At 38.2% G+C, this 26,588-nt stretch overlaps 3 protein-coding genes and 1 long non-coding RNA gene across 5 annotated transcripts; 1 reads left to right on the forward strand and 3 right to left on the reverse strand.

The window, feature by feature from the left end:
• The first annotated feature begins 3,881 nt into the window (after positions 1 to 3,881).
• LOC123971163 (regulator of G-protein signaling 21-like) lies at positions 3,882 to 6,150 on the forward strand. Its single transcript, XM_046049825.1, has 5 exons — positions 3,882 to 3,970; positions 4,077 to 4,166; positions 4,676 to 4,737; positions 4,943 to 5,109; positions 5,260 to 6,150. The coding sequence occupies exons 1-5, from the start codon at positions 3,882 to 3,884 to the stop codon at positions 5,452 to 5,454; spliced, it is 603 nt and encodes a 200-aa protein (XP_045905781.1). The 3' UTR covers positions 5,455 to 6,150.
• A 1,118-nt stretch (positions 6,151 to 7,268) lies between these two features.
• On the reverse strand, positions 7,269 to 8,270 carry LOC123971164. Its single transcript, XR_006825143.1, has 2 exons — positions 7,816 to 8,270; positions 7,269 to 7,605 (listed from the first exon to the last, which is right to left on the reverse strand). It is a non-coding gene; the product is annotated as an uncharacterized LOC123971164 (long non-coding RNA).
• Positions 8,271 to 9,843: 1,573 nt separating this feature from the next.
• uchl5 (ubiquitin carboxyl-terminal hydrolase L5) lies at positions 9,844 to 17,260 on the reverse strand. The gene is made up of 11 exons (XM_046050577.1): positions 16,975 to 17,260; positions 16,443 to 16,506; positions 16,251 to 16,356; positions 14,814 to 14,939; positions 13,992 to 14,053; positions 13,413 to 13,543; positions 13,132 to 13,195; positions 12,756 to 12,858; positions 11,108 to 11,221; positions 10,763 to 10,861; positions 9,844 to 10,225 (listed from the first exon to the last, which is right to left on the reverse strand). Exons 1-11 carry the CDS (start codon positions 17,048 to 17,050, stop codon positions 10,181 to 10,183), a joined length of 990 nt encoding a protein of 329 aa, XP_045906533.1. The 5' UTR covers positions 17,051 to 17,260; the 3' UTR covers positions 9,844 to 10,180.
• A 190-nt stretch (positions 17,261 to 17,450) lies between these two features.
• glrx2 (glutaredoxin 2) lies at positions 17,451 to 24,835 on the reverse strand. 2 transcript variants are annotated; one of them, XM_046048623.1, is made up of 4 exons: positions 24,790 to 24,835; positions 23,506 to 23,572; positions 22,870 to 23,046; positions 17,451 to 18,393 (listed from the first exon to the last, which is right to left on the reverse strand). In XM_046048623.1, exons 2-4 carry the CDS (start codon positions 23,569 to 23,571, stop codon positions 18,229 to 18,231), a joined length of 408 nt encoding a protein of 135 aa, XP_045904579.1. In that variant the 5' UTR covers position 23,572; positions 24,790 to 24,835; the 3' UTR covers positions 17,451 to 18,228. The 2 variants fall into 2 exon arrangements, with proteins under 2 accessions (XP_045904579.1, XP_045904578.1); XM_046048622.1 differs by lacking the exon at positions 24,790 to 24,835 and adding an exon at positions 24,578 to 24,783.
• Positions 24,836 to 26,588: the final 1,753 nt, after the last annotated feature.

Here is a 26,588-nt window from a genome sequence, read left to right on the forward strand (position 1 = left end):
GCACAATTATTAGGCAAATTGTATTCCTCAGGATTACTTTTATTGTTGAACGAACACAATGCTCTCAGTCAATCCGAAATATAATTGAACCTCAAACCTGAATGTTTAACTAAGGAAAAGTGACTTTTGTCTTGCTCAGGAGAATATATAATATTTAAGTGTGCAGAATTATTAGGCGAGTAAATTACCAAAATAATTTCTATCAAATTACTAGTTTGTTCTCAGTTTTAGTGTAAGTGTTACAACACCAAATGGCAATTAAGTGAAAGTTTTTCCCTTTAAAAATATTTAGTGACCAATATAGCCAACCTTCCATCCATGGAGTCTGTCAGTTTCTTGATCTGTTCACGATCAACTTTTGCTGAAGCAGCAACCACAGCCTCCTAAATGCTGTTCAAAGAGGTGCATTGTCTTCCCTGACGTTTGAGAAGGGTCCACATGTTCTGAATAGGATTTAAGTCAGGTGAAAACTGAGGGCTTCTTCCCGTACCACTGCTTGAAGAAAGTATCTTCCAGAAACTGGCAGTAGGTTTGGCAGTTGAGTTTCAGTCCATCTTCAACCCGAAAAGGTCCAACTATCTCATCCTTAATGATAGCAACAGTGGCCCTCCTCCACCTTGCTGCCGCCTGAGTCGAAGTGGTGCCCTGTGTCCATCAGTGATCCGACCATGAGCCCATCCATCTTGTCCATCAAGAGTCACTCTCATTTCATTTGTTCATAAGACCTTTGAAAAATCTGTCATACGGTATTTCTTTTCCCAGGTTTAATGCTTCAGCTTGTGAATCTTATTCAGTGTTGGTCTTGTTTCAGCCTTCCTGACATTGGCCAATGTCTTTGAGCACCTTGTACTTCTGAAAACTCCAGGTAGGTTGCAGTTCTGGAATATGGTGGCCCTGGAGGTTAATGGGTTCCTGGTTGCGTCACGTTTAATTCTACTCAAGTCTTTTGCAGTTAATTTGTGCCTTTTCTTCACAACAAAACGTGCCTCAAAAGGTTAACTATTTCAAGAGTGTTGCATCTATCTGAATGGCATTTTACAATTTTTGACTTTTCAGTGTCAGTTAAATCTCTTTTTTTGGCCCATTTTGTCTGTCTATACCTGTAAATATACTGAATTAAACGAACTGGCACCTTTTTTTTAAAGAGTAAGTGCTGCTTGCTTAAAGTTGCAGCAAACTAAGCTAATTTCCATTTTGTATATATTATTTGTGTAGGAGCTAGAGCTAGCAGTACATTTAACATGGAGGTTCTGTGTCCATTTGTTTACCAGAATAAACATAGGTTAGCTCTAAATAGATCCCTATCACACCAACATAATGCAGAAGCACATTGCTTCCATATAGTTATTTATTTCGAAAAATTAACTTTTTGCATTTGTTTCTATGTTTCCACTCAGAGTCACGCAGACAGACTGTAAGCACAGCACAACAGAATGAAAAAAATGTTCATGAACACAGATTTGCATCAAACAGTGACTGAATGGAAAAATGGCAGAGATGATGCCAAGTGAAGATAGCGTAATGCTGTGCAGAAAAACCGGACCTGCAGGTTTAGCTGAACAAATGATTACGCATTTGATACAAATGACATCCTGTTATATATGTAAAACAAAAATTAAAGGTAACAGAGTGCTTATTGTACAAACAAGGACACACAAGTGTATACATGACATCACGTTAAGGTAATTGAATTACCTAAACGTGATGTCATGTGATCACCTGTGCTTTAATAATCCAAGAATATATTTGAGACAGCTGTCAGTTATTGAGTTATCTACTGAAAAGCTGCAAACATTTGCTGCCAAGGACTGGATTCAATTATGTACCATCAGTGCCCTAGAAACAAATCATTCATTATATAGATTTAGGTGAAGCAAAATCTAAATATTGAATCTATATCAACGTATATAGATTTGGGTCCATTAATCAGTATCAGTATGCATAGTATAAATTGAGAAGACTCACATGTAGTCATGAATCCACAGAGGATCCAATTCTGCAGCTCTTTGAAGCTTGTTTGCATCTTCTAACCGCATTGGTTTTGTTGTGATCAGTTTGATCAAATCCATTTTTAGCAGCCATGAGAAGCTGTTATCGGCAACAACAACAAAAAAAGACACAAAAAAGCTTACCCAGCATAAAACAGTAGACAAAGTAAGTAACTAGCTGGTGAAGAAAGTCAGAACATCTAGCAGCTTAAGAGACTCAAATACCCAAAAGAAGAGTGAATATTGGACAAACCCAAATCAATGGCAAAAATGCAAATGTTGCTGTGTTTTCGACAGCCCAAAGAGCCTCAATGATAAGTTCTTCAGCCCCCAAATGGTCGAAAACCTTAATGCTGCTATACAAAAGACTTTTACATGTTGAGGTTGAAACTGACAGCCACATTTTTTAGATCTCTAGGTTACGTCAAACTAAAATGACTAAGATTTCCGGCAGCACTGAAATAGTTTGTGTAAGATCATCAGTATTAGCTGTTTCATTCATTCTTTACAATCTCAATTATCGTCATCAGCTGCTTGGCTACAGCTGACTCGTAACATCCAGTTACATCCATACAGGTGTACAAGATAGCCTTTGTAACCTGATACTTCTAAATATCACTGTTGATACCCTCATGCCAACAGTTGGAGTTGCAGCCACAGCTTCCTTTAACCTCCTCCTATGGTGTTAAAGCTTGAAATATTGTTGACTTTAATAAGATCTTATGTCTTTGGATGGGTTTGTTGATAGGGGATCAGTTCTCCTAGCAGCAACGCATTCTTTGAGCACACTCAAAGCAACGCGTTATCCACCAAATCTAACTGGAAAATGCTTTACTATAAATGGTCAATTCCTCTGACTGAAGTGTTGCTGACTGACTGAACTACATTTCAATGAGAAGCAGGTTTTAACTACTTCCTGAAATATCTATTGAGGTGGCGAGGTGCTGTTGAAACAAGTTAACCTAGACATCTTAAAAACCTTCACTTTTCAACCAACAATAATAATACAGCTTTGCCTCTGAATGCATAAACATATTTTGACAAAAAATGTATTGGTTTTGGTAAACTGTAAAATTGGTAAACTGGACTTAATTACCAATAACAGGTGAATTCTATCAAAGGTTTATAAACTGAAAACAGTGTATTCAGCAGTGTCCACATTCTTAAAACACCCCATTGTGGTAAGAGGATATTGCGCAATCATCTTTGTACCAACCTGTCACAAAAGTAATGCCTCATAGATCCACACCCTGTATGAGTAATTCACTGAATCTGAACACTGCAGGTGGTGTTGCAATGTCACAATGAATCAATTGTACATCAGAGATCGTCACATTTGAGGTGACAACAGCTCCTGGGCAACAGGAAAGGCACTTGTTTGGTTATGTGGTTTGATTTACTATCATTTAAGAATTTACTTCATATTGTGAAATAGGTAGAAAATTATGGTTTTAATGCATTGGATTCTTTGTGAATGTGTCTGTATAAAAATCACAGAGCAGCTGCAACTTTGCAAAATGCTCTCAAAATGTAAAATATTGTAATGTAAAATAAATAATAATAATAAGAAGAAGACGAAGTGAAGTTCCTTCACTCCCTGAGAGAACTTTATTTTAGGAATAATGGCATTGAGTCTGCCGTGTGCGTCACATCTTGACCCTACGCTTAAAAATGGAAGCCCACAGGAGACTCTGGGAGGGATTGTTTATGCAGTGACAGCCTATCATTGCCTCGGGCCCTGTGAGTCATACCACAAGTAATTGTTTACACAGCAAGAGCCAATCACGTTAAAGACCTGCCATTCCAGGCCCGCCTCTCGCCTGTCACGCTCCGGCTCAAAGTTGGAGAGAAACTATAAAGTAGCCTGACACTTGAAGGAGAGGAGACTAAACCATGAGAGAGAACCTTGAAGGTGTGTCATCCCAAAGTATGGCATTTACTGACTGTATGAAACCCACTGACCTGGCTGCAGAGGGGATAAAGTAAGTTAATGTTGTGTAAATGTTTCTGGTTATGATGACCTTGTAAAATATATTATTCAAAACACCACCACCATAAAAGACTAATGATTTTTTTTCCTTTTTCCAGGAGGAAAAACTGGAGAAACAGAATAAGATGTCTCTTGAAGAGGAATTCTTCCCTGTCGATATTACATCTAACGGAAAACCGATCTTACAGGTAACACCTTTTTATTTTGAGGATTATGTATGTGTACTTATGACTAAATTATTATTTTGATATTTGATAATTATGATGCATAACATCTTGTTTGTTCTTTATACTAGTTATAGTTTGATTAGATTGAAATATTTAATAAAAATTATTTTTTATTTTTTTATAAGTTATCTAGTTTAACTTATTTTATTTTGTAGTCTCTGCATAATCTACACTCTATTGAATCTACTCTTCTTTTTTGTGTATGTTATGTATGACTATATAAAACCAAACCAGATTACTAAGATTTTAAGCCTCAAATGAACTATTTCATTCTAAATGAAATGCCAATGACAGTATGGACATACTGTATAGTAAAGTGAAACTAACAAAAAAACATAAATGATGGAATTCATTCAAGAAGAGTTTTTGCAATATAATCTTCTTATAGTACAGCTTTCAACTTGCATTTAAAAGTGGTAGTTGCCTCTACTACAATTATCTCTAATGTGATCTGTCTTCTCTACCCTCAGGCCAACCGCTGATGACGTGAATCAGTGGGCGCAGTCACTTGACACACTACTCAGTCATAAATGTAAGTATCATTCACTGCTATTGGTGCACAATTACATAAAAGTCTCAAAGGTCACTTTGTGCTGAATTTGTGTGCTGATTGAAGGCAGTTTATTGGCCACTTACTTTACCTTACATGAATGGGCAAACAGCGAGTGGATGTGTCCCTTGATTCATGTTACTGGCCTTATCTTTAACATTTCGCCTTCTTTTTATTCCTCCCACAGATGGCAAAGCTGCCTTTTGTATCTACCTGAAGTCTGAGTTCTGCGAAGAGAACATTGAGTTTTGGACGGCCTGTGAGGATTTCAGGACCAACACGTCACACAAAGAGCTGGTGTCCAAGGCCAACAGCATTTACGAGCAGTTCATTAAAAATGAAGCTCCCAAAGAGGTAACAGCGAACAGATGCCATTATAGCATTTGCTCTTAATGCAAATACATGAGTTATTTGATTAGTTTCTTCAAACTGATTTTAATCAGAATGTATGTACCTTCAAGTTTTATAAATACACTTTTCTTTATTAAATTTCTTTGGTCACAGATAAACCTGGATTTCCACACCAAAAATGCTATCGCCCAGAGCCTCCATGAGCCCACTGCAACTAGCTTCCTGGCAGCTCAGAATAAAGTCTACAGCCTGATGCAGAACAACTCCTACCCCAGGTTTATCAACTCTGACCTCTACAAAGAACTGTGTGAAGCTGCCAGGGGCCAGGGCAAGCACATTAAGTCCTAGTCAAACTAGACACCCACTCCTGAAGTCATTTGTTTACTGCCGTGACTGTGTGAATAAACCACTGATGATGTTCATTCCAGGCACCGCCTCAGGATAATACACATAAATGCAAATCCTGAGCATAAGCATTACCGGCGAGTGTGGAAAATGCAAAACTGAAGCCATTTTTAGTCCGTCCTGCTGAGAGCTTTCCACAGTGAAGATGGGATGATTAGGCTGGATGCTATATGCTGCAGCAGACAGTACATAGAGCATTTCTTCCAGATAGGATTATGGTTACATTTCCTTCACTGGGCCATTACGTGCACTTTCTTTAGTACGCTATTAGAATTTCGAGCAATGATGCGGTTCAAGAAAATGGGGCTGTAGTGCAACTGCATTCAAAGCTGAGAAGATTGTCAAAGTCCGTCAAAACACTTAACTATCCCTACTGACAATGCTGTTAGAGCATATTTCTTTTTATATTTGTCAAAAAGGGCTTGCTATGTTACCCTCGTTTTCATTGCCATGTTGGTCTGCTGGATTTGCATCTGTTTATGAAAAAAGTGCAATTTTAATTTATATAACAATATCCACAGGCTATATTTGTCCTGAAATAACTGTGAAAATGGTATGTAAATGTATTGTAAATATTGTTGAATGTGAATTTAAGTTTGAGGCAGCTGGACTGCTTGAGAAATAAAAAGTTTTCTCCAATTCTGGACTGTCTGATGCATTTATTTCTGAATTCAACCAAAAAATGTCAGACATCTTTAAGCATGGAAGTTCATTATTGACATTTGGGAACAGAGTATCCATCCATCTATCGTCCACTGCTTATCCTGTGTGCAGGGTCATGGGGGGGCTGGAGCCAATCCCAGCTGACAGTGGGCGAAAGGCAGTGTACACCTTGGACAGGTCACCAGTCCCTTGCAGGGCCACACACAGACAGACAACCAGTCACACTCACAATTACACTTAAGGACAAATTAGTCACCAATTAACCTGCATGTCTTTTGATGGCGGGAACAGTGCGAACCACTGTGCCACCCACTGTGTATCCACAGTAACCAAAACAAATTTAGCTTGGTTTTGAAACGTTTTAAACCACATACACTATCATCGTCTAGTTGACTCCTAATTCAGTGTTCAAATGTCTACATTAATGCTACAGTGAACTGGTGGTTGACTTTTGGGCCACTTTGGGGTAGTGGAAACAAGCTGTACATACAAAATGTACTATTACCTAGGTTATAGTGCTAACATGTTGGCAAACAGTTCACATCCAACAGATACAGAGCAATATTAGAAAACATTTGGAGTAGTGTTTCTTGCCACCTGACCACTAAAGTTGGGGGCTGTAAAGCCAAAACAATAACTTAGAAAACGCAAAAAGCTCAGAAGAAATGAAGGGAACTACAGAGTTGGATGATAATTATGTGTGGGTTCATCACTATGAATGGCACCTTTCACATTACAGTATATTTGATCCATTGTTAATGCAGTATAAAATTTGATTACAGCAGCTATAACTACATACTACTACAATGCCTAATTGCTTATTAAAGACAGTGCAAGCAAGAGCGAATATGTGGCTTAGACATTCCAGTAATAACTTGTTTATAGCTAAAGCAAAGTACAAAATATATTTTTCCACTTACTGTTAATTACAATTTATCTTGAGTATCAAAACTTGAAATGGTTCAATGTAAAAAAAAAAACATGCACTTTGGGTGTTTAACAGAAAGGTCAGACACATCCACTTATTGTACACTGACATATTTTCAGAGACAATGTGCTGGATGATCAGTTGCACAACAAAAAGAACATTCCTCAATGATTTGGAACATTTCATTCCTCGTTGTGCAGCTGACGGTGGCAACGTCATCACAGCAGAGTTCTGTACTGTAATAATGTTTAAAGTTGTAGGCGCAGAAGGAGGGAGAACCCGTTGACTGACAGGAGAGAGTGTCCTCCTCTGCCTGCTGTGTGTCTGCTCTCTGATATAGAGTGTTTCCAGCGGTAAACTCATAGTAGTGTCTGGCATTGGCCAGACACCCGAACACTGCTCCTGACAGGTTGACAGCTCTGCTCTCTCCTCAGACCTGTGGCCTGCTATCATGGTACAATGAGATCATCTTTTACACCGGCAACTCAGTATGCTCAGCTGGCCTGCAGGTTAGAGGAGTAGATTATTAAATAGTTTGAAACCCAGACACACATTTTCTTTAGTACTGGAATTTGCGTTATCTCTTTTTAAGCCACACTTGTAGCATGGCTCTAGGGATGGTATTGTCGCTCGGTCCACCTCTAAGGTCCTTACTGGCATTAAATTTTCTACAGACATGAGTCATGATCCTCAAGAGGATTGAGACTACTTACTTCAGTGATCCCCTGACTTTTCTCCTAGCGCCATGAGGTTGACATGTAGCTTTAAATTAAATGTCTCAACTGCCGTAAAATTTGCAACATACATCCATGTATTCCTATTCAGGATGAACTGTAATAACTTTGGTGACCCCTTAATTTTTCATTCACTGCTATTATCACAACAAAATTTCCCATTGTCCAATACTTTGTTTTGACAAAATACCTGCAAAACTAATGACACTTACATCAGTCTCAGCTGTACTTTATGTTTAGATTTACATAGCAAATGTTAGCATGCTAACATGTTAAACTAAGATAGTTACCATGGTGATCTTGCATCTTCTAAACAAGAAGCATGTTAGTTTTGTGACTATGGACAATTTGCCATGCATGTTCAGCATTTAGCTCAAAGCACCAATGTGCCCAAGTCCCTCGCCCCTAGCATGGCTGTAGACCTTTTTGTTTTGTTTGGATTATAAAACCCTCATGGGCTGCTTTTTATATTAACTACTCTCATTTTCATTTCATTTTTGTAAATGTCTTTTTTCACACCTATTAAACTGGTAGCTGGAGGAGAGAGGATTTCGCTTTCAATTGCCTTTCCCAAGGTTTCTTCCCTTTTTTTCCTTTAACTGCTGATTATAAAAAGCCTATTAATCATCTTTATCAACGACAAAAAAAGCCAAAACATTCGCTGGCTCCAGCTTCTCAACTTTGCTGCTTTTCTGTTTTATATCATCGTAAAATTGAATACTTTTGGGGTTTGAACTGTTGGAAACAACAAGCAAGCAATTTCAGGCCACTGTTGGCTTCTTTTCCTGAAATTTAAATAGTCATAATTCATCAGAAAAAAGAATCAACAAGACAACTATTAGTTGCGCTCTTCATGCTAATGTTATTTTTCAAGGTCTTTTTCCATTTCTGTGTATGGAACTGCTGCTTTTAAAGGCCTCTAAAGCCCTTTGAGGCACTGTACGTGATAATGAGTTGTACAAATAAACTTTTCTTGACCTTTAAAGTAGGCCCACACAACACACATTCCATTACGCAGCAGTCTCTGGCTATTTTAAGACTTCATTCTTTTTCTAACATCTGCATTTTGTCTGTCTACCATGCCATACAGTCTGTGTGACGACTTCAGCCAAATATCAAGGATGAAAGAGCTATGAAAAGATGTGATAATTACTATGTCTGATGACAAAGCATGTATAGTGGAGTACAGAAGGCATTCGTGAACGCCCTGCAGAACTGGAAAACTGTCACTGTGCTCATCCACGTGGCCCAACCTCAAACAGAATAAGAAAACAGACACACTGTTCTCTCTCTGAACTGGTAGTAAACCTGTGGGTTGTTATTTGTTGCCATGAAGGATCTTGGTAACAGACTACTGGGATCAGATCCAAGGAGTACTTAAGGTGTGTTTATATAAAACACTGGAGCCAAAAATAGAAAGGGCCACGTTCTATTTTGGTTGGAAGACTGCTGATACGTCAGACTATGCAGGACTTTAGATACACCTGTAAATCAGCTAAGTACAGTTGTTCTGTAAAGTTTGAAACAGAAGTTGATTTTCAGGATAAATCTGATGCCACTAGACTCCCAAACTAAGGGTAGCTATCCAAAAATACCTGTCATTTCTTAATGATGCACTTATAAGGACTTTGCAGCTTGTCAGTGTGCTCACATCAGGTCAAACGATTGAAAACATATTTAAATCCTACATTGTTAAATACATGTTTATCTGACCAACACATACTGTAGCTTCAATAATTTACATTGGACTAAATAAAAAAACAAAACAAAGGTTTAATAGATGGCTTTGGGTAATCTCCATTAAACATCCTCCTTGTTTTTCTGCTACTTTACCAGTAGGTGGTGGTAAAGACCTACCACTAAGTCTGAGTGGATATATCTCAGTCAGGACCATTTAGATAAAAATATGTGCAGACTCTAAAGCCTATAATTGACCAATATGTTAGAGAGAAAACAAAATCTAAATTATAAAAAAGGGTTTTGGAAATCTGTCCATGAAAAGACCAATTCACAAACAACTAGACATTTTATTATGAAAATAAGACAGAACAATTTGAGCACATCTTTCCTTGTATCATGCATTACAGCAGATGGACACACATGGAGAGAGTATTTTGCCGGACAGTCTCTCTGCTACACCTGCAGTGCAGTTCTTAATCTCTGAATGGTTTCACATGATGCCACACTGAAGAAGTGCTGCAGACCACCCATGGTCATTAACATGAATATGACGGATGATGTACAGTGTCCGTATGTGGCTTAGTGATGAAAGAGTGACTGTAGGGTTTTGGATGCGTGTGTGTGTGATTAGAGGCTTCTCAGCTGAAGTGTCTGTTGCTGTTGTTCACTTGGCCTCCTGGGCTTTTTTTGCGCTCTGTTTTTCCTTCGCCTGGTGAGAAAATCCCAGATACATTTTCATTAGTGTAATTTACACAGGAATTAGTAGACAATACCATTTTTATGACTCCAATCACCAAATCTAGGCAGATACTCTGCAGCCATTTCATTTTAATTAATGTAGCTGTTTAAACATACCTACAGCATCTTATTTATCTTACAGCGTCTTATTTATGAACAAGGCATGGCATGCTTTTGAGAAGTAACGTTTGCCCTCTAGTGGACAGAATAAAGCTCTGGTTCTCCAAACATCACTGCAGGAATCAGTGTTTTATTAAAGAAATGCCATGGCATTTTCATTATATTAGTTAATTATTTTTCCTTCCTGAAACCCTTCACATTAACCAATGCCCCTCATTATTTGTCCACATAAGTCCCTGCCAACCAATTTACAAATTCTGTACATGTCTGCTGAGGAGGTATACCAGACGATGTTTCAAAATGTTAAGGTACGTAATTCTTCCTCACAAACATACACCCAAAAACAAAAACTTTGTTGTGAAAAGCCACAGAAAGACAGAAGAAATACCTTTTCCACCAAAGGTATTAACTGTTGGTACTCTGCCAGTGTCTTCAATAGCTCCATGATGAAAGGAAGGTAGTTGTGCTTTCGTCGAATGTTTTCAATCTGTGATAAATCCAACAAATGTGGGAAACGGAGTATGAGTGATGAAGGAAATGAAGAGGACACCTGTGGTTAAAGTACCTTCAGAGGTCCCTCTACATTTATAGTGTGCTCATGCTTATTTTAAAAAGGTATTTTTCACAGGAAAAAATAAACATGCCCTGTCGTCTTATGGGCAATTTCCGTGTAAGTGACATGAAATACATCATTTATTTGTAGGGCGTGTGGTGTTGTGTAGAAGAAACACACCTTATATCTTTTAAGTTTCTGATTTTCCTCTTCAATAAGGAGCTGATACTTGGCAATCTCTGACTGGATGGAGCTAAGAAAAGTGCTGCTCTGGTCTGTGTCCATTGGTTCATCCTGGAAATGAAAGGGGGGAAATGGTCTCTATAGAACCAGGATATATCCTGGCAATACAACAACAAATGATACATGTCTGATGACCTAATGTCAAATTGGGATTTGCAAAATTTATTCAGAGGTGCTGTCATGAAAGTTAAACCTTGTTTTTTCAACCCTCCAGCAGTAATATGTTTTGCAGCAGTAATGCAGATGTGTACTCAGGGTGTGATCAGCATACCTTGACATCACTATTAGGTGTGGCTGGTTACAGTTGAAACAGAGAGCATATTTTGAAACGCCCAATGATAACGCCGGGTGTGGTCTCAGGTGCAACAGACTAAACCTTTCAACCAGAAAAAGGTCAGTGGAACAAGGATTTTTACCTTGTGGGATAAACAGGTATGATGTCCACTACAGATGGGCTGAAAACTACTCTTCTATGCAACACATGTACATTTTGATATAATACTGAAAATTTGTGAAATGTATAAATACTCATTGACTTATTTATATATTTGATATTCATGTCTGGTAATTCCCTTCCCTATGAAGCAACCTTCTTATATATTTTATATTGTTCTCCATAATCCACAGTAGAGCCAGACAAATATGGGATTTTTAGGACCAATACTAATTTTGATATTTGAGGATTTTAAAATCCGATAAACATCCCTAACATTTGTTACGTGTAGTTTTGAGAACTCACCAAGATTACATGACATAATGCAGTTTAAAAATAAATTTTATTCTTATAAATAGTACTTTGAACAGAGGAACAACTGATTATGTGTTTTGCATAGACAGTATTGTACGAATGGAGAACAGTGAAGCCAGTTTTAGACCAATAAATACTACTACAGGGCTACTTCCTGTTGGCACCGGCGTCTACTGCAGCATAACCGTGGTTTAATGACGTAGAGCAACGATTCTGACAAAAAGTTTCATGGCTCAGTGTGTTTGTCTGACTTGGATCATCACTGTTTAATCAGCCCACCTACGAGGCTCACCTGTCTAACACCAACGCAGCGTCACTGCTGGCCAAATAGTTGTTTTAGATTTGCCGAGTGTTTATAATCTAAGCAATATGGTTACATCTCTCATGTGCGACGGGATGTCACAGGGTTTTCACGTTATTTTTGGGCCTACATGGAACCGTCCTAACATGATTGAAGGACCCGTCTCTCCATTTCTTTTTTTTGTCATTTCTCTCATTCACCTGAAACTCCCCCCACTTGGAACTATTAGTGTCATATTCTAAATGTTGCAACTCACGTGGCAAATTGCATCATTACACTAAGTTTAATCAAGACCGGAGCAGTTGTATCCGAAATATCACGGGTGGTGGATAAATATGACGTGACAAACATGACAAACAGATAAGTGGATAGAGTCCCAAACACCCTCACCAGTGTTTGTTTTTTACTTGAGCAAAATATTGGGTTCTGAGCCTTTTGAAAGCCGAAACTGATGCATTTCACATGCAGGCTTACTGTGAGAATATATTATTCTTTGTCATGTCTACGCTGGATTCAACTCCTTTGCTGCCACTCACCTCAGTAAGCTGTGTCTGGAGCTCTGCAATTTTTCTCTCGTATATCATCTTTCTGTCTGACACAATGGCCATTAGGTTGAATCGAATCTCTCCTTCACTGTACCTGAAGAGGGAAACAACACAATTTTAGTAAGTACAAAATCATACACTGTCAAGAAAGTTAAGGTAGTACAGTATTTGGCAGGAAAGGTCAGTATATACAGAGAGAATACGATCCATGCTTGATAAGATTAGAAAAAAAGAAATGCAAATAAACCAAATGAGAAGAATGGAAGATTGTCTATTATATTAATTGTCTTTCATTGTTGCTAAACTGCAGAATTAAATTGTCAGATCAAGTTAACTGTATCTAAAATAAGTGTTTAAAGATATTCACTTTTGTATTCTTTTCTCAATCACTGGGCGGACTGCGCTGATCCAGTCATCCTGGTTGCATGTACCTGGTGAAAAACGCAGACATCAAGATTAAATAATACTGCAGCTGTGCGTACATATAGTAATTGAAAGCACAAACTGTTTGTCATCATAAAACAGACGGTTTTAGGGGAAATGGGCCATGGCCAATACAACAAATTCAACTGTGCACAACAGGACCTCACACCAAGGGACTTTAAACATAAAAGCAATAAAAGAAAAACATTACATTTTTCTGCTTACCCAGGTCAATTGGTCCCTCTCGAAGTCCATCCAGCTCGTATAGTCTGCCGTTTACAGGAACATAGCTCACAAAGTGAAAGGCGTCCTCATCCTTTGCTGACGACTTTGCATCAAATTCAAACATTTGTTGTCTTCAAATACAAAACACACACAAAAAAAAAAACATACGTCACACTCCAACAGATGTAGATTCTTGTGTTTTGTCTATTAAAACATCCATGAGCAGGGAAGTAGGAATTACTCTGCTCCAAGAAAATCACAACACAAATCTAAGTCAATAAATGAATGTGATGTACACAATGTTAAAAATTATTGGCCTCAATTAAAAATGCCATCACTAAGAAAGTTGTGAAAGTGATGATGAAAAATGTTTTCTTTTTTTAATTTTTGAAGTAAATACACTTTTGGAGTGACCAACAAATGAACCAGTCTAACATTTGACTGTTTCACAAAAGCAGACTGGTGCATTAGCAACAAATGGGCCAATCACTTTTCACTGAGTTAGAATGGAGGAGCTAAAAATAACATGAAGCTCATCAAACAGAGCTTCTCCAGCTGGATATGATATGAGGAGCTTACCTGGCAAAGCTGTTGTGAACTTGTCGGATCACTTCAGAGTTGCTAAGAGCCAAACCTTTCATCTGAAGAGAGCGGGAGATGCAGGATTATAATGCTGACTGTGTAACATTTGACTTAAAGATGCAGCAGCATAAATAATGAACGGCTATAGGGAACACATTATACATTCCTGTTATAAGTAATGCATCCAATTGGTGTTTAGATTTCAGTAATTATAAAAAAGGTACTAATTAAAATAAATGACTCATTTGTTGCTTTATTATGCCTATAAATATACACATTGTTTTATACAGTGATTGAAATTAAAATAAATAAAAAGGTCTGAAATTAAATAAAAATAATATCAAGTAGCTTTGTCTGGGAGGAAAAAGTGTCTCTACTTTGAGATTTTCCAAACCAAAAGGAGAAGTTTTGCATTATAAATTAGTTCAGCATGGCACTTTCGAAAATTTGTGGGGACAGACAACTGAGTCATCATAGTTTTGAAGGTAAGAGGATAAAACTGTCAGTGTTCGAGATGGAAGGGGAAATTACTACAGCCAGTTCTGTAATAAATACTGCTTCCAGAGGGAAAGCACTCAACATTATTTTTAGAAAGAGTAATGAATAATGTATTACTTATTAAAGTTAGAACAAAAGTCAAACGCTGGTGTCCCTTAAATTAAAATAGTAGGTTCATACTTTTCATTTAACAAATACACTAACAGAAAACTACATTATTAAATGGATATACATGTAAATTCCTGAACAAAAAGCAAAATAGAAGTTTAAAAAGAAAACCTACAGTTTTTTGGATTCAAGAGAAAAATACCATGAACGTACAGCGGCATCAAAACTCTGTGAAAACTCTCTGAACTCTGTCAGCGTGTCTCCGAGTAACATGTCAGAATGGGAGCAGTTGAGGAGAACACTGACTATTGCCTGGGTGGCACAGGCGTTGTTAATGACCTGAAAACACACAGATAAAAAGAATCCTTTTATTTATGGTTATGCATCTAAAAGCAACCACATAGTAAATTCAGATGTTAAAAAGCAGATATCAAATTTATGAACCACATATTTTCTGCAAATCCCTGTGACAGCACAGTCTGTTCCATTTTCTCCATCAGCTGTATGTTTTATAAAGTCGCCTAAAAGACTGAAACTCGTCTTTTTCCATATATTTCCACCTGTGATCCCTTATGACGTAGCCAATCAAACCACTGAAACCAACATCTGCACTCTGTGTGTTCGCTGTTGCTTTACCTGGTCGGTGAGTAAAATATCCACCGCGACTTGTAACGTAAGTTAATAGTCTTTTGTGTGTGTGAGTGAAGTCTGTGCGAGAACACATGCACATAAGACCCCTGTGCACACGCAACGATGAAATCGTCCATCCTGATGTTTCATTGTAGACATTATCCGATGGAAATTTTGTAGACATCGCCGAACCCAAATCATGATCTTTCTTTTGAAACTATACTTCAGCAGTTAGGATAATGAGTCAAACGCATCTGGAAGGACTCACATGCATGAGCTGAGAACTTTAGAATAAAATTAGGGCTGGGCAACAAAACAATAATGATAATTATTGCAATATAACAAATATTTGATTTTAATTCATTTGAATCATGAACAAATTAGCACTTTATTTTTCTATTACCATATTTATTTTGAGGAAAATGGACTGAAAAATTATTTTACTCTGCATTTTTGTTGAAAAAAAGATTTTACCATAATTATTTTGAGTGTTCTACCTCAGATTTGGATAAACATAAAGATGGTGATGGGGCAGTGGATAAGACACGTGCTTTTGGTGTGAGAGACCCAGGTTCAATTCCCCACTGTAACACATCCACCAATGTGTCCCTGAGCAAACCACTTAACTCCTATTTGCTCCAGAGGAGTGCAACCTCTGACATTTATAGCAATTGTAAGTCGTTTTGGATAAAAGCGTCAGCTAAATGAATAAATGTAATGTTAAGAATAGTTTAAAACTACAATTAAACATCTGGTTTCTTCAACTTTTACTCAGGAGCAAAAAATCTGCCTTTAAACCTTTTGATATTGTGATAAATAATTTGATTTCATTCGGGGTTTTTTTATAGTGATAACATTTCTGACCACATCACCCAGCCCTAAATAAGATATACAGAAGCAGGTTGCCATTTTCCTTGGCTATGAACTCGTTAATGTTAATTATACTACAGCTGAAACATAATAATGTCATGATAATACTAAAATGATCAGTGTGTGTGTTTTTTTTAACGGCAAAGATACCTGTTTTGCAAAGAAGATGTGGTCAAGCCTCGAATCCTGAACGATTGATCCTGCTGGCTCTTCACCTGGCTGCCACTTGAACAGGAAAATCAACCCATGAACTGGTCTGCAACAGAATATAAAAATAAAATAAAAAGGTCTGTCTTTCTAAAGGAGCATGCAATATAATGAAGCTGCTAGGTACGAACATACTTCAAGTTGTCGAAGTTCTCCGGCTCCATACTCCATATCTCTTCAACCTGGGCGCCTTTGCAACCTGACAAGTAACGTTAAAGCATCAAACATCCATTCACACTTGCTGTAGTAACTGCTTAGGTAACGTTAAGATTTACCCGGCCGTAAACAAACGTGAGCTGACTGAGCAGCTTTTCTCCGTGACGAGTTGACAAGGGGAAAACACAACATTTGTCATCATTCATGGATTTGTTTTCACGCGCCGTTGTTTTGAACGCTGACTAATGCTAGCCAGTTAGCTTGCCTAATTAGGTTAGCTAAGGCTTTCCATTCAATACACGCAGCTTTTTGGAGAATGTAGCGTTTGGGGAGGCTGTTAAGAATGCATAGCCTTTAAAATATTTCGGCTGCAGCATCGTAGCATTTTTCACTCTTCGGGCATTGGGTTAATGTTAAGTCAGTAGTCATTTAGAAGTTACCGTTAGCTTTAGGGCAGCTAGCTAGCGCTGTCGGATAGCCACGTTACACTGAATGAGCAGCAGAAACTCACCAAAACCCTTAATCAGTTCTGTAAACACGCCGGGGTCACTCTCCATCAGACACCACTCTCCTGCGCTTCCAGCCATTCTTTACAATGTTGTTTATTCAACCTTTGTGCGCATAAACACGATGCTAATATCCCAGTTTAGCAGCACACCCGCTAGTCAAGCTAATTTAACTGAAGAACTGGAGTGACCTCACAGTGATGCGGAGGGCAGTCAGGGTGCGCACGTTTTATTTTACAGCGGACACGGGAGGCGACACACATTTAACAAAAACGCGCATTACAAAAATTCAACTTTTCAATCAACTTTTTAAATATGCATATCTATCTACCTTCGCAAACACAAAACTTAAAATTATTAAACAGAGTAAAAAAGAACTCCATTATGAACTACAACCAAATTCCGCCCTCCAACGAGGAGGAGGGAGGTAACAAATGAAGCACCATTCGGTAAAAAAAAAAAAAAAACGCAAAGCAAGACGTTTGACGCTGATAGTGGACTTTATTCATCATAAATACACATTCAAGGCATTTAAAAACGTTTCACACTGGTTGTCACTTCATACATACGCCAATTAATCTATACATTCATAATACTGACCAGCATCATGATTCATTAGGATATTCATACACTTTTCTAAGTCAATCACCTAAAAATCAAATAAATTCAGACAAACACAGCTACTGCTGAAATCACACAGCTGTTGACATAAAAAAAATGCTTCCACAAGCAACAAAAAATACAAAATTACTCTATTTTTCCGTTTATGTAAATAACATACATTTCTCAATAAGATATATTCAAATACAATAAAATGTCCCAATCAAACATCTGAAGTGCTTTCAATCTTGCATTAAAAGGACTCTCAAATAAACTCATTTTAAAGATGAGTGTTGAATCCTAACATGAATACTTCATGATGTTCAGTTTGATGCTTAAAGAGATCATGTTTTTTTTATGACTGCAATATTGTTCAATAAAACACCCATGCATTCGAGAATTATGACAAATAGTTCCACTATTTACAGGTTTAGTTTCGATGGCTGCTTTAATAATAATAATAATGATATTAACAATAATAATAATAATAATAATACTGTATATGCCCGGTTGAAAATGTATGTAGCCTAACGTCAAGTATCCAGTGCACTTTGATAAATGAATAACATAGTTGTGCTTAAGCAATGTACTACTTGTAGCACAAGATCAAGCAAACATTTAATAAATACAGGATTGGAAAAAACTACTAGAACGGTTAGTCATTTAGTGGACTCAAACTGTCCGCTGCCCGAGCCTTCTGAGCTGGTCGCAGCACAGCAGGGAGCACACTGTTCGATCAGGGGCATCAACTTCCCCTGCTGATGGAGCTGCTTGGTATCAGAGCCACCCCCGATGCAGTTTCCGTTAATAAAGACTCTCGGCACCTGAACACACAAATCATATCACAACATCAGCATGCGTGAATAAGTAGTTCTTAAAAAAGAAAAGAGGTCTAGTGCCAAGTTATATCTTAAATACTTTAAGGTTTATGAGCCATCTGACATCCTCATGCAGCAGCCCTCTAGCTTCCACTACAGTTAGCCATTAAACTACAGGCAGCCTCAGGAGTCAAGCGTTTAAAACTGTCTTTTACAGTGAAAATCACTGTGTTTTACTATGCAGCTGTGTTTTTAAATTGCTACAAATAATTGTGTCATTTGGCTCTGTCTTTACCAATACCTGTGTGTTGTGACTCTTCCTTTCATCAAAATGTTTCAAAGAGAGTCTATTTTAATGGATTGGTATCGCCTAAGATAAAGCAGATATAAATCGGATCCTTTCTTTATTGAAGTCGACTGTGTTTTGTCTAACATCCACCTCAGCCTGCTCTCCTTTACGACAGCTGCAGTATTTTGCTCTGATGCCGGTGAGAATTGAGAGTGTGAGTATCTGTGCACACAGTGACTCGAGTTCTGACACCCAGACAGACAAATCAATGTAGTCCATCGACTATACTCGCCTTTTCTTTGTTTTCCATTGTGGAAAAGTTGTACCTGTACCTGCTACCAGGTGCTTTTTTTCATATCACCTCCGTCAAGGTTCCAAGCGAGCTGAGGCGATACTAAAATGTGATGTGAAAACACAGCAGACTACTGATTGGTCAGAGAAAATTGTCACTATTCACTGCATCATCATTGCGTGCGCCAGACAGGCCAGCAACAGAAAGTTTTATATTTTACAATTTTCATATGTTATTTCATCACTAAATCCCCATCTGAGAAGTTTTGAGGAAAGAAGTCATCTGTGTAGATTTCAAATATTGACAGTTTTACGAAAAGTGATGGTGCAACAAAAATGTGCTTGAAAGTTTCTGAGTTGAGAAGCTCCGCAAGTGCCGGCAGGGGAAGCCTGCGCCAACCTGCAGGAGGAGCTTGCAAGGCCGGCCAGCCGTCCGCTCACAGAGCCCCTCTGCTCCCGCCGTCACACAGACCGCTGCAGCAACAACGGCAGAGGAAAACACAGCTGGAAGGTTTTCATACCGCTTCTCTGTCTTTACATTCTGAGGAATGTTAAACGTTTTAACTTAAATCAAGAGACAGCTGTTTGTGGGTGGCTGGTGCGTGTGTCGCATTGAACATTATGTCACAGCAGTTGTGAGTGGCGTCACTATGATGACCAGCTACATTAAGGGGTACTATCTCTGGGTATCTGTAATGGAAAACGGAGCAAGGCCAATCCGAGTCGAGTCGAGTCGAGGCGAGTTGAGCTGGAATTGGCGTAAACAGCTAGTTTCTCACTTTTGGCCGCCGCTGATCATGGCTTTCGCCAGTTAAAATAACAAATGGCAGCAGTGATTTAATAGCTGTTGCTAGGAGTGGTGATGACGCAGTGGATAAGACCCAGGTTCGAATCCACTGTGAGACACCAACGTGTCCTTGAGCAAGACACTTAACACTTAGTTGCCCCAGAGGCGTGCGACCTCTGACATTTATCGCAATTGTTCGTCGCTTTGGTTAAAAGGATCAGCTAAATGTAAATGTATTAATGTTGATTTCATAAGTAACTTGATGACAAGCCAAAATGAAACTTGTCTATTCAAGCCAGTGTCTTTACTCGGCTCAAGATATGTGAGGGAGGAACCTCCACTCTGTAAAACCACGAGTGGACTGTAGTTCTCACAATTCCACCAGGGCGATTTGTTTTCTCTCTAGCTGATCGCATCATGTCAATGACATTTAAAGGTTCAGTTTGTAAGATTTAGTGGCATCTAGTTGCGATGGTTGTGAATTGCAACACTCTATCCCTTGCCCCCTAACCTTTCAAAGAGGGTAGGACAGCTACAGTGTCTGACACAGCACAAAAGATGTCTCTTCTGAGACAGCAGAGAGTGGCCAGTCAAGAAACGAGGGTTCTTTAGGTATATTTATTAAGAAATTATGTTTACTTAATTATTCAGTAAAACCAGATATTATTGCGACTTTGCCACTGACAAACAACATGAAAAATGTAAGCCAATAGTGTGAAAAACTGTCACTGTTTCTGCACCACAGTCCATTATAAACCACAAATTAAATAAAGTTTATACAAACATTGACAAGGGAAACTCTCTGTGATTATGGATAATCGCCAAAACTGCCCGCCAACAATAATATCTGGCTTGGTGCCAGATTATGGTGCTTTAATAGCGGCAAAAAATATAAATAAATAAATACTTTGATGGCAGTGCTGAAATAGATCTCAGTCATGACATCAACAGTTCCTCACATAATCACTTCCTTTTTAGTGGTTTTGCCTGCAAAAAGAAGCGCAAGAAAGCTTGTTTAATGCCATCTTGTATTTAAAGTTGAACTGAGCTTTTACTTTGAAAAACTCTGAACGGCATTAAAAGTCTGTAGCCTGCTTGACACACCTCTAAAAGAGCCCTCAGAGATCATGATTCCACTAAATGTCCTCTACCTGGAGATAGTGGGGAAATGCAAAAGCGTCCGTAGGTTGATGGATGAGGATCAAACACCAAAACAAAAACAGTGCAGCACATGTCATGATCTGAGAAACATTCGCTGCAGAATTCCTTTGTTGCAGCGAAAAAAAACCCAAAAACACTGCCCTAAGTTGAGATTGAACTCTCAATCCTCAGGTTATGAGTCCTGCGCCTTACCAACTGAAGGAAGGTAATATTAAGGCTCATCTTCTCATCCACCATCTAATGGTTGAAAATATTGCTCCGATCCAAAACTTATTTGCAGACCCCTGCAGTATATTATTACTACTACTACTTCTTCTAACGTACGTATTCAACACAGTGATGAGTGTCTGCACTGCCTGAATTCTGCCAGACGTAGAAAAAGAAGAATGTAGTGACAAAACACTGTACTGTAGCCATGTTTGTCCGTCTACAGCTACTGTAGAAACATGACGATGCAACGTGGCGACGTCCATGGAAGGAGGTGACCGCGGTTATGTATATATTCTAAGGTACTAAAAACATCTCAACGGAGGGGTATGTATTGTTGTGGTTTTTTGTCCCCTCCCGTTGCTAGGTTTTGGTTGAGTGGTGATTGACAGAATCCACCTGTGCTCACTCAGCTACAGGATCAAGGAGGCGGTTCTTCCGTGGGTTGCTCTCACTCCTTCGTGGTGCCGGCCGGCGGCAGACTGTGCCCGGTAGGTTAGGTTTGGCCTGGAGTATGTCTCCTCTGATCTTTGTTTCTTTTTGTTCTAATAATAAAACGCGTGGTTAATTTTTCATCAGGAGTCTCCCATCCTTGCTTGCGGTACTTAACATCAGTGGTTACTCCCTAATCCCCTACTGGGACGTAACAATGGGTTATTATGTAAGGTCTTTAAATAGCACTGAAAACATAGTTATGGATCTTATATTGTATTTCTGTCGATAGATCCTCAGAAATATTACACACTGAACCTTTAACTTTTATTCATATCATATCAATAATTTAATCTCATCAATGTAATAATTTTAAAACAGTACCTTCACAACATTTGGATCAAGTAACTCATGAAAAATCAGGTGTTTCAGATTTAGTGTCAGACACATATTTGATCAACATTTAGGTTAATTAAAGTATCGGATATGAATCAGAATGGGCCGATACTCAATGTTAAAAGGACTTAAAAGATCGGAGGTAAAAAGAAAAACTTTTATTATGCCTGTCTATAAATGTTTTACTGTCCTATAATTTTACTAGGGGATTTTGCAACTCAGTTTGTGAAAAGTGCAATATAATGAGTTATTATTTTACCTATTTTAAATCATTATTTTATTACTTTGTCATTGTGAATTAACTTAAAACTAATTAATAACTAACTATAAAACCTACTAATCATTTGTTTTTAAAAATATATAACTTAACCAAAAACAAATCTGAAATCAGAGTTGAGCTGTGCCTATTTCAACTGTAAAACCCAGTTGTTGTTTTTTTTAAAGGGACGAACACAGTGAAAAAAATGTGTAAATGGGTCTTGTATGTACATATACAGACTTACCATATAAAATTAAGTCAATAAATGCTTTTTAACTCTCACATTTATCTAAAAACATTTTGTATCTTAGAATCTCTGTTAAGGGTCCTTAGTGTATTTTATGCAGTAACTATTTCAAACTGGAAAATTAGTGTTAAACAGAATATTTCAATACTTACTCAATCAAATTGTATGTATATTTATGCTATCATTAAAGGCTATTTTCTGACAAAGATGCAACTTGCTCTATATCTTGACTCAAAATAGCTGAATCCATTGACTGAATGGGTCAAGTTAAAGACCAGACAAGAGTTGTCATAACAAACAAGCTGTCAAATATGCACGTTTTGACTATCCCCCCCCCCCCCAATACATGCTGAAACAACAGGCTGTGAAGTTACTTAAAATTCTGATCTCAACATACAACATGAGGCTCTTACCGTTCTGGCACCAGTCATCTGAGCTAAGGCCTCTTGCAGTCTCCTCCCATCATTGTGCTCATCCAGTTCAATCACTTTGTAGGTTGCACCAATTTCATTGAACACATTCTTGGCCATTTTGCAATAAGGGCAGGTGGTCTTCGAAAATATCACAACACAGTTCTGTGACACCATCTCCTGAAAGGTCAGGCAAAAATAAGATTTAATTAAATATCAGCAGAACACAGAAATAGATGGCACATACCAGACCTCAAGGGAATTGCTGGGTAAACACAAAAGGAAACCTAAATCACCGTTATTTTAATTAAATATTTCCATGGATAATTTTTAGTCCATGAGTAAACTGTGGCAGATGATGCATAAACAACTCAATACATTCATCCTCTACAATCAAACAACATTCTAAATCATACATTTTGTAAAAGTTACAAAACGTAACCCCCCCTGATCATATGGGAAAGGTAGACGTGCGAAATTATCAGCAAGGGTCTAGAAATTAATGTCATATCGCGCTACATTCAAGATATTTCAGGGCCTTGTCTGTCAAAGCTTTTGGATTGTTTGTTTTTTGAAATATGAAGTTAAGTATGCTACCTTTGGGTCCATTTCATAAGAGATCAGTATAAATCTACTTACCCGAACATACTGTACACAGGCTGTGCTGGACAAACCCCCAGTAGTGGAGGATGTAAAATTCCCCATTCTGAAAAGGATAAAGCACAATATTGGAGCACACAGCACTTGAAAGCATTTGGTATAGGCCTACTGTTGTACATTAAAATCTCTTGGAATCTAACTGGCACTACAAGGATTAACATTATGCCCAGGTCCATGCAATAACCTTAGAAACGTGAAGACATCGCATGAAGAGATGGATTGAAGGCTAATAATTAGAATCAAAATAATATCTAACTGGAGTTTAACTACTGCCCTGAAAATATCCATTGGCATTGTTATAGTCTCAGCTAAATAAATACCGTTTGTTTTACTCCCTGTAACGCCTGGTCTACAACTGCAGGTTTATGTGGTAAGTAATCCTGGATTAGGTGTACACATGCTCTTCCCTGGCACTGGTAATTAGCTCAGATTTCGTGTGGATGGGTGACATGCCAAACTCCATTAAAATATATACATTTTAAGACAGCGCGCTTTTGTGAAAATTAACAACACTTTGTAAAACATTGTTGTAAATGTTTAATGAAACGGGACCACCTTATTGTACATTCGGTAACGTTATACACTTGATACACCTCCCGGAATTTAAATTTAAATGGAAATCTAAATTAAAATTGGTTCACCAAGTTACCGCACACCGCAAAGCACAAGTGAACGGTAACGTGGTAACGTTAACGTTTAGCTAACGTCCAACAACAGGCATGCCAATGATTAAAGCGGATTTATTCTGATTTTTAATGTACTGTTAATGAATCACATCCCTGCCGAATTTGCCAGAGGAACCGACTGAGTCGTAAAGGCTACACGCAATGTGTGCTTGTCGATGAGCAAGACGCTTTAAAATAGATTCAACTTCACATTATATGAGATTATTATGAAACACTTCTGTTCGGCAGGGGACAGTGCAGGGACTACGCCATGTTCAAGTTACTATTTTAACGTCTCTACGTTTGGCAGTAATATTTTTCTAATGTGTGCCATGTGGTTGATATAGCTAGCTAGCTATAATTTTAGTCAAACTAGCGGGAATGACCTTCGGCAGCCGGTCCATGCCACCCTGGGAAGACATCCTGCTCGAGCAAACATGGAGATAAAACAAGATAAGGCCAATAAATGATCGAGCTGTTGGCCTAGATGAGACATGCGGTTAACGAACTGACAGGTCTGCAGTTACACACCACGCTGGCTGCTACGGTATGCTTGTTTTCGGCTCTATTTGCACTGTTTATGCTTGTGAAAGCCTACCTTACGTGACCACCGGAAGCAGTTTCTGGCGTAAGCCGCAGTTTGTAACGTAACGCCCATAACGTCACTTCACAAGTTTACACCACTAACTTGCAAAAACTGAATAAAAAGACATTGAAATCAGCTGTATTTCTTTTTTGTGGAGAACTAAACGAAATGCTGGTACATTTATTTTCCCCAGCCAAGAAGTTTTGGAGCAAATTGTCACGACTTCTTATATTTACCCTCAATTGGCATTGCGGTGGGGAAATGTATTGTTTGGTTTCACTAAAAATGACAAAAATGTATTTTCAGAGTAGGCTACTATGTGATGAATTTGCTTATTATTTTAACCAAGTTTTCTTTGAATAAGTCAAGATTCTTAAAAAAGAAGCCAAGCTTTCTGGAGCTGGCTGCTATCATTAAGCAATATATTATTTAAATATCTGAATGTACAAACAAAAAAGCTGTTGAATGATATGACCTTCCTAAATTTTACAAAACATTTATTTAATTTTTCTTCAGCCTTTGTTTTGGTTATATTTTTTTTCGATAACCCCTTGATCTTTCTGGCTTATTTGTGATTTGTGTCTGTATAGAATAAATGTTCAGATAAATTGTTTACCTGCTGAATATCCATGTCCAAGATTGGATTAAAAAATGTATAAATAAAGCAAAGAACTTAAATTGCTTCTATTAATACTCTTTAGTTGAAGTGTTAAAGTGCGCATTATTTCCCTACCAGATTTTCGATAAATCTGCTTTTAATTGAGTAGTAGGCTATTCGTTGCCTCCATTGGTAAAGTACGGGAAAGTTCAATCTCAAAACGTTTTGCAACGATTTGCCACATTTTCGGATTGAATGGGTGCTTAAGTCTTAAGTCTCTTAATTGCATCCACTTTTCCCTTTCTTGCGTCTTTTCCTTGCGTCTTAGTCACCGGAGATGCATGGAGAGACGCAAGGAAACCAAACCAGGAGAGAAGGAACCAGGAAATATGTTTGTAGAGACATATGAGACCTCCTTTCCGAAGAGGAGCCAAGATGGCGACTTGAACTAACGCGCTTTTTGAGCTGTGCACCAACTTTTACAGAGAGTTTGTGAAATAAAAAAAATAAAAAAAACTCCTTTCCTCCTAAGCGTCACTAAAGCGACGTCCGTTTCTGATGATGGCGGCAGCTGGTCACAGCTGGATCAGCTGTCAGTCGGCTCTAACAGCTGTAGAGACTTTTGATGGAGCTTGTGTCTACATACTGTACATGTGCACTGTGTTGGTACTAATAAAGTCTCACAGTTATCAGTGCAGAGCAGCATGAATCTCTGTTACCTGTTTAACAAACACCTGCACATGAATAATTTTGGGCTGATGTCCTGCTCAGAGGCACAGGATAATTTCTACTGGCACAATCTGCATTTAGATTATTGATTCTGATTGTAAATTTGTTATTGAATAACCCAGAACATGATCATGGTGTCTTGGGATTTATTAGGCTAAATGTTTCAGGGAAAGTGAAATGATGTAACTTGTATCAAAGTCGACGCTCAGTTTTTGGCTTTTCCGTTTATTTCCTCTTCTGATATCCTTCAACACTACTGCATACATTTAATTTGCAAGTCATATCACTTGTTACCGGTCGATCACTGCGTTCCATCATTTCAATCCAATGAATTTTTTTAGCACAGCACCGCTTTCATTCATTGTTTCATCAGCTGATTTTACTCGCGGAGCCGCTGGCTGCTTTCATCAGATAGGCTACTTTGTTTGCTTCATTAGATACTTTGGTGCAGTTGAGTGACTTGTCCGACTCACGTGTACTATGT

This window comes from Micropterus dolomieu, linkage group LG05, assembly GCF_021292245.1.
Source record: "Micropterus dolomieu isolate WLL.071019.BEF.003 ecotype Adirondacks linkage group LG05, ASM2129224v1, whole genome shotgun sequence".
NCBI lineage: Eukaryota > Metazoa > Chordata > Actinopteri > Centrarchiformes > Centrarchidae > Micropterus > Micropterus dolomieu.

Excerpts from the sequence above, each read along its gene's own strand:
- LOC123971163 (XM_046049825.1), top strand. The coding sequence starts at position 3,882 with ATGAGAGAGAACCTTGAAGGTGTGTCATCCCAAAGTATGGCATTTACT. Across the intron at positions 3,971-4,076 it reads CTGGCTGCAGAGGGGATAAA|GAGGAAAAACTGGAGAAACA; the intron begins GTAAGTTAATGT and ends TCCTTTTTCCAG. Across the intron at positions 5,110-5,259 it reads AAAATGAAGCTCCCAAAGAG|ATAAACCTGGATTTCCACAC; the intron begins GTAACAGCGAAC and ends CTTTGGTCACAG.
- uchl5 (XM_046050577.1), bottom strand. The coding sequence starts at position 17,050 with ATGGCTGGAAGCGCAGGAGAGTGGTGTCTGATGGAGAGTGACCCCGGC. Across the intron at positions 13,544-13,991 it reads GTTCACAACAGCTTTGCCAG|ACAACAAATGTTTGAATTTG; the intron begins GTAAGCTCCTCA and ends TTGTATTTGAAG. Across the intron at positions 13,196-13,412 it reads AGAGGGACCAATTGACCTGG|GTACATGCAACCAGGATGAC; the intron begins GTAAGCAGAAAA and ends GTTTTTCACCAG.
- glrx2 (XM_046048622.1), bottom strand. The coding sequence starts at position 24,687 with ATGTCTCATCTAGGCCAACAGCTCGATCATTTATTGGCCTTATCTTGT. Across the intron at positions 23,573-24,577 it reads GCATGGACCGGCTGCCGAAG|AATGGGGAATTTTACATCCT; the intron begins GTCATTCCCGCT and ends TATCCTTTTCAG. Across the intron at positions 18,394-22,869 it reads AGATGACTGGTGCCAGAACG|GTGCCGAGAGTCTTTATTAA; the intron begins GTAAGAGCCTCA and ends TTGTGTGTTCAG.